Genomic DNA, 15814 nt, shown 5'->3' on the forward strand with positions numbered 1-15814 from the left:
AAGTGCTTAACAAATACCATTATTATTATTATGGGTTCTAATCCCTGCCGTGTGACCCTGGGCAAACCTTTTAAAAAATAGTAAGCGCTTAACAAATACCATCATGATTATTCCCTGCTGTGTCACCTTGGGCAAGCCTTCTAACAAATAGTAAGCGCTTAACAAATACCATCATGATTATTCCCAAGGCCCTACTGAGAGCTCACCTCCTCCAGGAGGCCTTCCCAGACTGAGCCCCCTCCTTCCTCTCCCCCCCCTCCATCCCCTCCGCCTTACCTCCTTCCCTTCCCCACAGCACCTGCATATATGTATATATGTTTGTACGTATCTATTACTCTATTTATTTTACTTGTACATATTTATTTTATTTTGTTAATGTTTTGTCTTGTTCTCTGTCTCCCCCTTCTAGACTGTGAGCCCACTGTTGGGTAGGGACCGTCTCTATATGTGGCCAACTTGTACTTCCCAAGCGCTTAGTACGGTGCTCTGCACACAGTAATTGCTCAATAAATACGATTGATTGATTGATTCCCTGGGCCTCAGTTGCCTCCTCTGGAAAATGGGGGTGGAGGCCCACGTGGGACAGGCCCGGTGTGCTCGTATCCGCTCCAGCGCTTAGTACAGTGCCTGGCACGGAGTAAACGCTGAACAAATACCATTATTATTATTATTATTCCCCCCGAGAAGAGGGGCGAGGGAAGTGGGGAAGGGGGGAGTCTGTAAGGGCAGCTATGGGCGGGGTCCTTTCTCACCAGCTGTGACCGCATTCACATGTGGACGGGGACCATTTGCAACCCGGAGCCACCTCGGAGGCGGTTGCACATTTCGATCCAAGTCGATTGATCGATTTTTTTATTGATTTGCACCCCCTGAAATCAGCCATGGCGGCCGATGAAGGTTTGATTCTCAACGTATCAGAGGGCTGCCCCTCCAGCCTCGCCTTCAGCCTGGAGAGGTTCAACAAACCCCGGGGAGCTAAGGAGAAATGGGTAAGTTCTCCTTTCGTTCATTCAGTCTCAACCATCGTATTTACTGAGCGCTTTATTGCGTGCACTGTACTGAGCGCTTGGGAGAGCACAGTTTAACAGTGAAAGCCATCGTTCCCCGTTCTTGGGTGTAAGGTGATCCTGATGAAACAGAGCTTGAAAAAATCAGGGTGCTCCATTATACTAAAACCAGGTCGAAACAACAGCTCCGTTTGCAAGAAACCCTGCCTGATAGGGAATGTGTGGTTATAGCTGCGTTTTACTCTCCCTAGCGCTTACCACAGTGCTCGGCACACAGCAGGCGCCCAATAAATATGATTGATTGATGGCAGACAACTGCGATCGAAGGAGCAGATCACTTGTTAAACTAAAATACTGACGCAGTAAATGTGTTCTTCCGGGAGATCAGGAAGGGGAGGAGCAAGGACCCTGTCTGGAGTATGAGGATTTGAGTTAGAAGATAGACTTGTGTGTCGTAGAATTGTTAGATCCAAGATTGCTTTCCCAAGGAAGTTTACGGAAGCACCCCTGTCATCTTTACATTAGCATCTCTAAGAAAAGAGAGGAAAATAAGATTTGGATTCTATATGTCACAGGAAGACATGGTCGGGGGAGGGAGCCGGGGAGTTTCAAAATTTGAAATTATGCCAAACTGAGAAATCCAGAAATCCCCGGGAAAGTTGAACTATTTACCTTAAAGCTATTAAGGTCAGATCTTTGGGTCCTAAAAAGTCCATTTGAAAGCATTATTGTGAAAGATGAGCAAAAACAAGTAACTCTCCAACTGCTTTAGACCAGTGCCTGAGAGGAGGAGCTTGTCGGTATGGCTTTCCAGAGTCCGGAATCTAACCTGATTCAGTTTTCCCTTCAAAAGCAGACCCACCTACCCCTGGGGAATAGGCAAGAATGGCCACATCCTCACCATGTGCTCACTTTAGTCAGCTTTGCCCCAGGCTGACTCTAAGGGAACATGGTGATAATAGGGAAAATTGTTTGAGTTCATAGTGTCAAATTGGTGTGAAAACACTGGAAATCCTGAGTTCATGTTACTGTGTTGGATGTCTTTCTTTAGAATAGTCCCAGATTGCTAATTGCCCCTAACGAGTTAGGCCACAGCACAAACAGAATGATAATGTTTTCCTGAGAAACCGCATGGCCGATAGAAAGAGCTCATGTCTGGAAGTCAGAGTCAGAGAATTTGGGTTCTAATCCTGGCTCTGCCACTTGCCTGCTGTGTGACTTTTTTAAAAATATGGGACAGAGACTGTGTCCGATCTTATTATTTTTTATCGACCCCAACACTTAGTACAGTTCTTGGCACACAGTGAGAACTTAATAATAATAATAATAATAATTACGATGCTTGTTAAGCGCTTACTATATGCCAGGCACTGTTCTGAGTACTGGGGTAGATACAGATTAATCAGGTTGGACACAGTCCCTGTCCCACATGAGGCTCACAGTCTTAATCCCCATTTTACAGATGAGGTCACTGAGGCCCAGAGAAGTGAGTGACTTGCCCAAGGTCACGCAGCAGACATGGGGCGGATCTGGGATTAAAATCTGGGTCTTTCTGACTCCCAGACCCGTGGTCTGTCTACTAAACCACTCTGCTGCTCTCTTAACAAATACTGCAATTATTATTATTATTACAAGGGAAGAGACAGATACAGAGAGTTGTTTAATGCTGAACAACTCCATCCTGCTCCAATGCCATACTGATTCACCATCAGATAATTTTTTAGCCCCATCTGCTTTTGACCCCATGTCGGGTGGTATATAAGAAGTTCTACAGATCCTTGTCCCCTCAGAATTTACATGCTTTTAAATCATTATCCCAAGAGCTGCCAGCTGTGTCTGTTCCAATTGGAATGCACTTAATAATAATAATGGTGGTATTTGTTAAGCGCTTACTATGTGCAAAGTGCTGGTGGGGGGGCTACAAGGTGATCAGGTTGTCCCACTTGGGGCTCACAATCTTAATCCCCATTTTACAGATGAGGTAACTGAGACACAGAGAAGTTAAGTGGCTTGGCCAAGGTCACACAGCTGACAAGTGGCGGAGCTGGGATTTGAACCCATGACCTCTGACTCCCAAGCCCTCACTCTTTCCACTGAGCCACGCTGCTGCACTTTCACATGAAACAAAATTAAAATTAGTTTTTGAGTGCTGTTTATCCTGTGGTGTCCTTCAAGACTCTGTTTTGGATTCCTTTCTCCTTGTGCGCTTACTTCTTCACTCATTTTGTGCCTCAGTTTCCATATCTGTAAAAGGAAGATTAAATACTTGTTCTCCCTTCCCCTTAGGCCGTGATTTTTACATGACCCTCAAAAATTTCAAGCTCAACATGTCCAAAACTGAACTCCTCATCTTCTCCCGCTGGCATAAATTCTCTCCTCCACCTAATTTTCCCATCACAGCTGACCATATTACCATCCCCCCCATCTCTGAAGCCCAAATCCTTGACATTATCCTCGACTCCTCCCTGTCCCTCAAGTCCCACATAGAGTCTGTTGTTGCCCAGTCCGGTCAATTCTTCCTCCCCAACATTTCCGGGATCCAACCTTACCTCTCCCTCCAAAAGGCCACCGTGCTGGTCCAGGTACTTGTAGTATCTTGACTATTACATCAACCTTTCCTTGGTCTCTCCCCTTTCCAGTACATAGTTCACACTGCTGCCTGAGGATTATTTTTCTAAAATGTCATTCTGCCCATCTTCCCACCCTCAAAAATTATGCCCATTCCTCTCCGCAGCAAAGAAGAAACTCCTGTCAGCTTTCTTTTTCTTAATTGTCCACCCCAGTTCAAACTCTTCGGTTCTGTCAAGCCAGCCTATTCACTCTACCTCATTCTCACCTCCCATCGCAGATTTCTTTCTCACCCCCTCCCCACTGCCTGGTGCCAGGGGACTCTTCATATCCATTAGGCTGCAGATCTCCCCCATCCTCAAAGCCTTTCTGAAATCACAAATCCTCCAAGCAGTCTTTTCTATTTAGTTTCTAATGTCCCTTCCTTTTGTCCCCCAGTTGCTACTTCAGCCCTTCCACATCACCTAAGCATTTAAATTCTCACAACCTTCCATAGCAGTTATGTGTGTATCTTATTTTCTCTATCACTTTGACCTGTATGCAGTTTATTTAAGTATCTGTTCCCCCTGTTATATTGCAAACTCCTTAATGGCAGGGATGAAGTCTACTAACTCTACTGTACTCTCTAAAATGCTTAATACAGTGCTTTGCACATAGTAAACACTCAGTAAATCATAATAATAATAACTATGGTACTTGTTAAGCACTTACCATGTGCCCGGCACTGTTCCCTGCCCTACATGGGGCTCACTCTTAATCCCCATTTTACAGATGAGGTAACTGAGGCCCAGAGACATGAAGTGACTTGCCCAAGGCCACACAGAAGACCAGTGGCAGAACCGGCAGTAGAGCCCAGGTCATTCTGTCTCCCGGCCCATGTTCTTTCACTAAGCCACGCTGCTCCTAAATGCTATTGATTAAAAAAAAAAAAACTGTTAGGAAAGTAGGAAGGAGGGAGAAATTAAGAACGTGGAGGTGGGTAGCTTCCTTGCCTTGGTACCAGTATTTTACATCTTCTTGTTCAAATCACTTCTATCCCATATTAGCCCTCTTCCCTGTTTTGGCATCCAGGTGATGACTACAAGATAATAATAATAATAATGATGGCATTTATTAAGCGCTTACTATGTGCAAAGCACTGTTCTAAGCTCTGTGGAGGTTACAAGGTGATCAGGTTGTCCCACGGGAGGCTCACAGTCTTAATCCCCATTTTACAGATGAGGTAACTGAGGCACAGAGAAGTTAAGTGACTTGCCCAAAGTCACACAGCTGACAGTTGGTGGAGCTGGGATTTGAACCCATGACCTCTGACTCCAAAGCCCGTGCTCTTTTTCCACTGAGCCATGCTGCTTCACTGTTTCTGTGAAATTTGCCACATTGGCACAGACTTGTACCTCTTAAGGCAGGGAATCTTTTCTCCCTGTCACTTCTTGTGTAGAGCTGGAGCTGAATGGCCAAGGATCTGCTGGAGGAAAATGAGTCTGTAGTGAGAGATTGTTCTAGGAGCCTTGATGAAAAGTCCAGTGCTACTATCTATGTCCATTTTTAAAAGAAAGTGTGCAGTGTACCTGGGGGAGTCAGATTTAATTAATGCTGATATTTTAAATAAAATAATAATAATAATGATGGCTTTTGTTAAGTGCTTACTATGTGCCGAGCACTGTTCTAAGCCCTGGGGAGGATACAGGGTCATCAGGTTGTCCCACGTGGGGCTCACAGTCTTTTTCCCCATTTTACAGATGAGGGAACTGAGGCCCAGATAAGTGAAGTGACTTGCCCAAGGTCACACAGCTGACATGTGACAGAGGCGGGATTAGAGCCCATGACCTCTGACTCCCAAGCCCGGGCTCTTTCCACTGAGCCACGCTGCGAGTCTGATGGTCATAAGTCATTTTGCTGTATTAAGAATCCTACTACCGTGCTTTCTAGAAAGGAAGTCTGTTTGGTTAACCTCATGTGAGTCCTGTAGTCTTAAATAATTTGGATGAGGTGAGTTTCATTTGGAGACTAAACATGTAATGAAGATATGCAGAAGGCTGAATCTGAGAGGGTCAAACTGTCTCCTGCTCCAACCAAGCAGTGGGAGATGAGGAATAAAGTTACTCAATAGCTGGAGGAGTGTGAAGAAGAGAGTTGTCTTCATGTATCACTCTCCTGTTGGCCATCCAAGAACAAGTTCTGTCTTCCCCCTTCTAGACTGTAGGCTAGATTCAGCAGGGATTGTGTCTATTTCTGAATTGTACTTTCCAAGCACTTAGTACAATGCTCTTCACATAGTAAGCGCTCAATGAATATGATTGAATGAATGAATGAAAGGTTTGCCATACTCGCTTACAGACGTTAACAATCAGGAGAAAGAAGTTCACATGTGAGGCAGAGAAATCTGGAAGGTCAGAAGGGTTTTATGGGTAGAACAGCTGAAACAAGTGGTGAAATTAACCTAGGGGGAACCATCAATCCTTAGCTTTTGTCTATTCTTTCCATGTCACCGCTCTACGGGTCAATCAAAATAGTAAATAATACAAAACAAGGGAGATGATTTGGCTCCATCTGGGCAACTAAGAAAGGTGGCTCAGGAACTGCCCCTTGAGAGGAGGGGGTCTAAAGAGCCGGCAATTTGCATACTGCAGATGCTATGGGTTGGGAGAGGGAAGGAGAAAAAGTGGCCCTGCTTTTTTGTTAGGTTTCAAAAAGACCTCTTGCAAATGATCTACAAAATGGACAGCCCACTCTGCTAATTGTGAGGTGATTTTCTGTAGGAATAGGAAGGATTCAAGGCAAAACTTAAAAAAAAAAAGGGCTTTCAGTTCTCAGTAACTTCAGAGGTATCAGTGGTGTCGCATTGGCTCAGTGGCTGATTAGATTCTGAATTAATTTGTGTAAGATTGAGAGAGGCCTATGAATTTTTTAGTTTTGAAACCGATGTAGATGGAGTTGACAGCATTTCAACTGAAGGAGACCCTGTCCGTTATTAAGATAGAAGAGCTATTGAGGAAAAACCCTATCTACTAGGCAGGGGAGAAGGAAAACGTGTGTAGTTGGAAGGATATGCCAAAGCTAGTGACTAAAATAAGCATGTGGGTAAGCAGAGAGGAATTAAGTAATGCAGTAAATAACGTAGGCCAAACGAGTTCAAAACCCCAAAGTAATAAGGCGTGATTACACGGGACGTTTTTGTGTAAGGTATTTATGTACAAAAAAGAGAGGAAGGTCAAAGAAAATATGGGAATTGGAATGGATCCTCCAGTGAGAATTTGAACATCACGAGTTTTGCCAAAGCTTGCTCTGGAGTCAGAACCAACAGGCAGCAAATATTGAATGTTGTAATCTGTTTCTAGGAGATCAGATGGAGAATTGAAAGGCAAGGGAGATTGGAAGTGATGGATGGAGAGGAATTCTCATTCAGAATTGGAACTGAGCATAGGAATTGTCTCCAAACCATCTGAATCAGGAGGAGCAGCTTGAGTTAGAAGTGATGACAGAGATCCAGGCGCCCTAGGAAAGAGTAATAATGGAGGTTTTCTACTCCCAAGGCATTAACTAGGACTGTCTTCCCAACCACGTGCAGTTGCAGACTTGCTTTGTGAAGTGCTGCTTTTCTAGAGACCTTTTCCATTTCATTCTTTGCCTGCCCACGGAAATGGGCAGTTTGAAGTAGCGTGCATGCTTAGACAATTTCTGCCTTTTTAAAAAAATGAATTAATTTACTTTGGCTGTACTAGCCTGTGGCATTTGCCTCCCTCCTGGTCCACCGACTTGCTGCTTTAAAAAAACCTGAGATGGTTAGTGACGCCTGGGAAGAAAAGTGTATTGGTTTTGATTACAAAGGAGGTTTTGAAGTAGTTCTTCATTTCCATTTTCATCTCTGTTCATGTGCCTTTCATTGTAGAAACTATGCATTCCGTGGATATAGTTGCAGAGCCTAAACTGTTGTTTGCCATATGGGTTTCATGGAATCTGCAGGAGGAATTGCAGTGCTCTGCAGATTGACATCCCGCATTCATGGACTAATAGATATCTATCCAATCTTCCTTCCTTTTTTGACCACAAAAGCAAGCTAAAGCGGCAAAAAGAAAATTCCCAGGAGCTAGGGAGGAACCTCCAGCCAAACGGAAGAGTGAAAGATCATTACCTCCAGCTACGAAGATTAATGTCAAAGAGGCTGATAGGACTATTAAAGGGAAAATGAAGAAAAAGTCTTCTCCAAAGAAGCTCTCACCTGGCAAGACTAACGGGAATGAAGAAGTCAGACCGTTCATTAAGACCTCCTCCTTGTTTAAGAACAACCCTGAGATTCCAGAAATCAACAGGTATGTCTCATGGGGATGGCACTCCTAGGCAAAAAGAAAAGAAAAGCACTTTTGCTTTTTTTTTTTCTTTGGGGGCTTGAAAAGATCCACAAGCCTTTATGTGTCCCTTGCAGAGCTGCAGTCAAACAGGTGCAAGAAAAGGTGTTTACTTCTGATTCTTTTGGTGAACTGAATCTCCATCCTCATCTGGTGAGTCCCTCTCTTGACTCAAGGGATGTTTTTTCTTATGAGAAAATGAGGTCCTTTCTTTAGGTTCTGGAGGATAAGAGGTGTTGCTGTTGGGGAGAAACTGGTGATCACCACTACAGATTAAATGGACTCATATTAGTATGCTAATTCACTGGACCCTCCGTGGAATGGGAGTGCGTCTATTTCACAGCTGGACCATCTTTCATTGTCTCTTGCTATTTAACCTAAATTTATAAGAACTCCTGAAACTTCAAAAGACCACAGTAATTGAGCTGGCACCTTGGCTTTACTGATACTGTCTTCCCTCCTCAGGAGGAGTGTTAAGGAGACATGTTGTATTCTCAGAAGGTGCTTTTACTCTTGATAGCAGGTAGTCTTACCAAGGACTCAAGGAAGTGAAATTTCATCCTGCTTAGGGAAAACCCTCATTCTGAAGTCATTTGGTTTCCTGTAAGTGGTTCTTTGTCTATTATGGATGAATCCTTCTGCCTTGAAACTAGATGGTCTGTTTAGAGATGACTGCCTACTCTAAAGAAAGGAGCTCTTTACATTCATGAGGGCCAGTGTTTAACTTTGTTTAAACTCTTCACCAACCTAAGTATTTGTCCAGTTAATTTATGCTCTGCTGCTCTTGGTAGTTCCAACAGCTGCCTTTAACCAATGGGGAATGCAATATTTCTGAAAACCCTTTCTCAGAGATTTAAGGGGAAAGAAAGTCATTGTGAGCCCTGTAATATGCATGGCCTCTGAAAGCTACACCTTATTTTTAAAATTTTCTGCTTTCCATTAAATACTGTTATCCTGAAAATCAATCTTCCAGAAATAAAAGTTGGTATTTTACTTTCATCTATTTAGGTGTCCACAATAACCTCGGTCTTGAAAATGTCTAGTATGACCAGGTAAGAGTTCCAGCCTGAACCTCTAGTGCCTTTCTAGCCCAAATGGTGCATGTTAGATCCAATGTAAGTGAAACAAAGAAGCCCTAGAAAGAGTTGTGAAATATAGGGTGTGCAATATATATATATATATGTATGTGTATATGTGCTTATATACATAAGCACCTTCTGTCTACATCAGTATTTTTTTCTATTAGCATTGGCACACAGGACAAGTGATGTGGCTCCTTTTCTTGAAAATGAAGTCATTAAAATACTAATTTGTAAAAGGGAACTGAATTTTGATTAACTTATCTCTGTAGTCCACTTCTGTTAGCAAGGATAAGAACTAATAAGAATAAGAGAAAGGAGAGAAAATGTTGATGTGAAATGAAAGGAAATTGAAAGAAAAATTTGTTTGGTAGCCCCATAAGAGCTCATGCTTCTTGGGCGTCAGCTGAACTGCAACTTGGGCATGACATTGTCTGAGTTGTGCAGCCCACCCATTTTGAGCTTTCTGTCTCTCCTGCCAATAACGGTCTCATGGAATGCCACTTCTGAAGATAAATTCAATCTTATGAGATTTTGACCATGTTATTCTAAGGACTTTAGTAGTGTGGCATACCTGGTATTCTTCCACCAAAAGATGATTGTATATATTCGTACCCTGTGGACATCCCTTTGGTAGTATTTCCCACACAAATGTTTGTTTTCTCTCATTTGCAATAAAGTGTTCAGAAGCAAAGTATTCCTGTCCTGCTTGAAGGCAAAGACGCACTTGTGCGATCCCAGACGGGTTCAGGTCAGCATTTGGTTTTCTATGAGCTCATTGTTTCCAGAGGTGGGGAGAAAAGTGATTCCATTTTCCTGTCTTCTCCTTCTTTTTTATTTTCTTGATAAGAACTTTTCATCTGCTTGTTTTATGAAAGGAGGGTTTGGATCGAAGGAGTTGGAATCAGAGATCCGATGAGCAGGAACTGTGCGGTTTCTCCCTTAGCCCAACACAGGCCACGCTAGTCATGCTAGCCTGCCACCTTGGGGCCCATGCTTCTTCCCCACGATTGGGGTTGGCAAAATCACAGTCCCTGAACTGAAATCTCTATTGCTAGGTAGACAGTGAGTAGGATATTTTCCAAAAAGAATGAGGCACAGATCTAGGAATGAGAGCACCCACACAGTTGAGGAAGTAGCATGGCATGTGGATAGAGCACAGGCTTGGGAGTCCGAAGGGCATGGGTTCTAATCCTGGCTCTACCACTTGTCTGCTGTGTGACCTTGGGCAAGTCACTTAACTTCTCTGTGCCTCAGTTACTTCATCTGTAAAATGGGGAGTGAGACCGTGAATGTGGGGCAGGGACTGTGTTCAACCTGATTTGCTTGTATCCACCCCAGTGCTTAGTACGGTGCCTGGCACATAGTAAGTGCTTAACAAATGCCACAGTGATTATTAATAATAATAAAATCCAGTTTGTATAGTCTTGCATTTTGATCCAGGGCAACTCTTTTGGTCTAGTCCAGTCTGAAATAGAATGATCTGTGCTGTTCCAGCCTCTTCCCTGCCTTTTAGTGGAAACCCCTCAGTCCATATCTGTAATTTATGTACATATCTGTATTCTATTTATATTAATTTCAGTGTCTCCCTCTAGACTGTAAGCTATTGAGGGCAGGAATGTGTCTCTTTATTGTTATAGTGTACTCTCCCAAGTGCTTAGTGTAGTGTTCTGCCCACTGGAATCGCTCAATAAATATGAATGACTGAATCCAAACTCAGGTGGGAGCCCCAACTTTTGACCATCTCTTTATTTCTCCTTTACCTTTGTTGGGGTGGGACTCCATTCGCCTTCTAGCAGCCATCAAATACTACTGAGAAACCCCTGCATTTCATTATCTCTCGACGGTCCTCTTGCCTTTGGATCGTTTGAACAATGAACTGAGACCATAGAAAATGAGCAATCCTCGGGCTTCTAGAAACAGCATCCAAATTACCCTCCCCATCTTTCCAGTATGTAGTGTGAGTTCCAACACAGACCTCAGCCAAAATTGTGATCCCCAATGGACAGAACAGTATTTTTAGCGGTGGCTTTTAATTCTATTTTCTGTAGGAGCCAAAGACTTCAGTGCCCACTGCTTTTTGGTCCTCTAACTGTTATTGCTCTACATTTATTTTTCTAAAAGGTAAAACTCTTGCTTATTGCATCCCTGTGGTTCAGTCTCTTCAAGCAATGAAGTCAAAAATACAGGTTGGTGTGAAGTGTATTTTTCTTTTTCAGTTCAAAATGAAAAGAACAAGCATTAAATGAAATTGTAATGAGCATATTGGGGCTAGTGGAATTTCTCAGGCACTCTGTCTCTCTTTAGTCACTTTAGATCTGCAGTCCTCGCCATCTCTCTCTGTAAATTAGACATGAAGGTAAAAATGGTAATAGAAGGAAATTATTTTAGTTCTTTATGCTTTGAAGTGGACACATGGAAGCCTGTATTTCTGTTCTTTTCATATCGTTATGTCTCCAACTCGACCATGGAAACATCTCCCTCAGACAATAGCTGTATAATATAATGTGCTGTTTAGAGCTGGAGACTGAGAGTTCAAACTCCTCAAGACTATATCTATTTTTACCATTGGCTAGCTGTTCTTTGGGGCCTCAGTTTTTCTCATTTGAAAAAGAAGAACACTGAGATTTGTTTTGTAGCACTTTGAAGTCCTACCATAAAAAGGCCTCTTATACAGGTACCATATTTGTCATTACTTGGGTAATATATCATCCTTATTTTATCACTGCAAAAAAATGTCTGTGGAATACAGATACATTTATTAACTACATGTCAAATTCAAGTGAAACCTTCCCTTTTCTGTGCTTTTATATTTTCAGGTATTTTGGGTTTGAATTTTTTTTATTATTGAATCAGCCCCCACTTCAATCCCTTCAGACCTTCAAGGAATTAATTTCCCAGTAATATCTGATTTCCACTCTATGTGATAACACCCTTTGAAGTGTCAGGTTTTCTTAAAGTCACCTAGTGGTGCTGATACTCTTGTACTAAAATGTTTATTTTTCAAAGCATAAGCATAAAAATAATCAAAATTGCTGTTTTGACCAGTAGATATTCTTGTACTAAAATGTTTATTTTTCATAGTATGAGCATAAAAATAATCAAAATTGCTGTTTTGACCAGTAGGATTCTAGTTTAAATTTCAACACTGTTCCTTTTAAGGATGAATTTGGCCAAGTCCAAATGTGTAAAACGAAGCCATGGGTACCCCATGTTGGCTCTCAGATCAAAAACCGGTTTTATCCAGCAACGATTTGGGTGATGGGCTCTCCGACACATCCCCTTAAATTCTCAGTTGTGCCAGTGGAGGTTTGCTGTGCGTTACAGTGTCAAGCAGGCCCTGGAATCATAGACAGCCAGGGCCGGAGGCTTGCCCACCACAGGCCCAACCCAGAGGCCTAAGGTCCGGCCGAGTCTGGGACACCGAGTGGTGCCGTTGGGTTCCGGCTGAACTCTGGTGGCCTCCGAGCCCCCGTTTTCGAGCCTCCTCCAGATGGCAGGGGGGGCAGTTGCTCACAGGACTCATAGCAGCTGTGTAAATGAATCATGCATATGCAAAAACCCCCGAGTGCTTACTGGAAATGCAGATCCCACAGAAGCAACCATCCAAGCAGGCTGCCCCACACTTTTTCTGCCCTGCACCTCCATCCCAAATGATGCCAGCCTGTAGCAGACCTGGCCAGGACTTCGGGGCCTCATTCTTGGGCCTTGACTTGGGGTACGATGTTCTAATTGGTGCCTCTCACTCCCTATCATTTATATTATTGTCTGACTTCCCTCCCCCCCAAGACAGTAAGCTCGCTGTGGGCAGGGAATGTGTCTATTTATTGTTATATTGTATTCTCCCAAGCACTTAGTACAGTGCTCTGCACACAGTAAACCTCAATAAATATGATTGAATGAATGAATTCTCACTCTATCTCAACAGCGCAGCGATGGCCCGTATGCTCTGGTGTTAGTGCCAACAAGAGAGGTAAGTGGCCCTTTCCCTGGAGCGAAATCTAAGTGTGTATCAACAAACGCCTATTAAACTCAATGCTCTTTCCTGGAAAGTGCTCTTGCCCTCTTAACTCAAAAACCATGTAAGGCACATGACCCAATCCTTTACCCAGCCCACCCTTCATCTTCTTACAATAACCAGTCTTCAAAGCCTAGAGGAAAATAGCAATAACCATTTTGGAAACTACACAATAGAAAAGGAAAAAATGTTTCAGCTTGCCCATGATTTAAAAGCCAAATGGCAGTATTGGAAAGGTTCCAAGCTTGGCTTGGGAAAGGAAAACTGTGGATGTAACACATTACAACTTGGTTCCAAAGTATAACCAGTTGGCTTTGAAATGTTGCCTTTTATTTATTTGTTTTATTTTCCAAAAGCCAACCCCATCTAAAAACTCATTTATTCCCAGGAAGGACAGAGTCCCAAGGTTTCTCTCCCTTTGAATTCACTTCAATTTGATTATTTTATTTGCCTAGAAAGACGTGTATCGATGTTTTCTATATCAAATGCTAATAACTTCCATGCAGAGAATTGATCTCAGGTATCTAGTTTTGGGCTCTGTCTTTTATACAACCTGCAGTGCTGTATCTCAACTTGATTCCAAGAGAGGAATAGGCACCGAAGCTATTTAAATTTTTACAGCAGCAAACTTGCTACTTCCCCAGGATGCTTCATGAATACTAAGCATGGAGAAAGGATTCCTAGCTTGGGTAAAGGGATAATGTCACAGCCTTTTTTGAGTTGTTAGGGCTTGGTAATCGGTATCTTTGTTTTTAATTTTCCGTGATTTCTGGTGGCCCAAAACCTTGGGAAGTGAAAGATTTTTCTACTCACCCCCCGCAGGAGCAGATCCATCCCCTAGGTTTAAAGTGGTGGTATCCCTCAATACACTCTCTCCTGGGCACACTTTCAGATCCATGATGATTTTGTTTCATTTCCTTCCATCTCTGGGCACCAAAGATGTATTCCCAGAGTGATTGTGCTCTGGGAATAACTACACTGAGCCAGCAGAGGGAGCATGAGACACTGTTATAGTATAGGTCCAAGTATAGATGGGTTGTCCTTGCCTAAAAGTAACTCCCTCTTTTCCACTTTCACCTTTGCCCGTAGTTCCTGAATTTACCTAAAGATAAGATGTATGTAGAATTCTATGCATTTTTCCCTCACCTCCCTCTCTTTAGCCTTAAATTGGGTTCAAAATCGGGGTTTGGAATACTCAGCAACTCTGATCTTATCGCCACTCCCCCTCACACCCTTTCACCTTTTGTTATTTGCAGCTTGCACTACAGAGCTTTGATACCGTCCAGAAACTACTCAAGGTATGAAGAGCCTTGAGCCGAGTTGTTTCTTTCTTTCCTTTTGCTCCAAAGACAATCAGCTACAGAACCTTCAGTTCATTCTCCTGCTCTCCCAGAGTCTTTCTACTCTGTTCTGACTTTGGACAGTTAGCCGGATACAGTTTGAAGAGTTTAACATCCTTATCTAACAACTGTGGGAAACTGTCCAGATGGGCAGGCATCCTTTCAGCATGAAGGAATAGCAAGCTGAGCATGCTGATCATATTCGGCTCTCTCTCCCTGGTACAGACTGGGTTGAGATGGGCTCACCTGTAGGCATTTTAAAAAGCTACCAGTGGTGCTTGTTTGAGACAGAAAAGAAGCTTATGAAACCTCAGAATCTTGATCATGTCAGCTGACTCCCAAAACTAGACAAAGGATCTGATTAGAATTTGAGTTTTCTGTGTTTGGGTGTGCTTTTTCTCTGCCTAAAGGGTAGTCGACAGCGTTGCACATATATATGTTTACATTTTGGTTTTGAGGGGAGGAGACAGGAGAAACCATTTGAAGAATTGAAAGAAAGATTGTCTTTCCAGCTTCTTAGCAGTGCTGGAAGCCTGCTATGCAGCTCATATTTGTGTTCCTACTGATATTAACCATGAATGTAGCTATGCCAGTGAGTTGTAGCTATACTGTTCTGCTGAAACAGATTTAATAGCAAACCTGAATCTTCTCTTTCCATTTGTTGTTTTTTTTTTAAAAAGCCATTTTGAATTAGTGTCTGTGCTCTTGGTTGTTTGTTGCTTTTTATTTTAAAAGTCCTCCAGTTAATCACAGATTTTTTTCTTTCTCTGTAGCCATTTACCTGGATTGTGCCTGGAGTGTTAATGGGAGGAGAAAAAAGAAAATCAGAAAAGGCCAGGTAGGGAAGAGACATTTTAAGAATTAAGTCTTGGGTCCTTTTTCAGTCCTGCCATCCTCTTCAAATCACTGCTATCCACAGTGCCTTTATATTGGGACGTTTGAGACTTTCGTCAAGTCTAAGCAGTTTAGTTCAAACACAAAGTTTGGATTAATCTCTCCTCTCCCCACCGTATTCCCCCTTCTAACATATCACCTAAGAACCTTGGTTGCTCATACTCCCTTTGTCCCCACTCTGTTACACTTTGGTACATGTCTTTATAATCTATTGCTATGCCCTACTTGTAAGTGTAAATGGACTAGATTGTAAGCTCCCTGAGAGCAGTATCACATCTGATAGCTCTATTGTGCTCTTGTAGGGGCTCAATGAATACTACTGATTAACATTAGGTCAGCAGGGATCATTCTCATTCTTACTTTAAAGGCTGATTTTAAATACATTGAAGAAAATCCTTGATGAGGTCAGTATTTTTCAGCAAACCCCTTCCAATTTTTTTTATGGTACTAAATGCTTACTAAATACCAAGCACTCTTCTAAATACTGGAATAGGTGCAAGTTTATCAGATTGGACACAGTCCACAGAGCCAGGATTAGAGCCCAGGTCCTCTGACTCCCAAG

General features: G+C 42.7%; 1 protein-coding gene across 2 annotated transcripts in view; it reads left to right on the forward strand.

Moving 5' to 3' along the window:
• DDX31 (DEAD-box helicase 31) overlaps positions 1 to 15814 on the forward strand; it is a 91974-nt gene that overhangs the window by 5830 nt on the left and 70330 nt on the right. For both annotated transcript variants that reach the window (XM_038745373.1, XM_038745375.1), the window contains exons 2-10: positions 880 to 989; positions 7629 to 7885; positions 7999 to 8074; positions 8930 to 8973; positions 9681 to 9751; positions 11125 to 11189; positions 12929 to 12973; positions 14275 to 14316; positions 15132 to 15196. In XM_038745373.1, coding sequence (XP_038601301.1) covers positions 882 to 989; positions 7629 to 7885; positions 7999 to 8074; positions 8930 to 8973; positions 9681 to 9751; positions 11125 to 11189; positions 12929 to 12973; positions 14275 to 14316; positions 15132 to 15196 — 773 coding nt within the window. In that variant the 5' untranslated portion in view covers positions 880 to 881. The remainder of the gene's footprint in view (positions 1 to 879; positions 990 to 7628; positions 7886 to 7998; positions 8075 to 8929; positions 8974 to 9680; positions 9752 to 11124; positions 11190 to 12928; positions 12974 to 14274; positions 14317 to 15131; positions 15197 to 15814) is intronic.

Source organism: Tachyglossus aculeatus, chromosome 4 (assembly GCF_015852505.1).
Source record: "Tachyglossus aculeatus isolate mTacAcu1 chromosome 4, mTacAcu1.pri, whole genome shotgun sequence".
Lineage (NCBI taxonomy): Eukaryota > Metazoa > Chordata > Mammalia > Monotremata > Tachyglossidae > Tachyglossus > Tachyglossus aculeatus.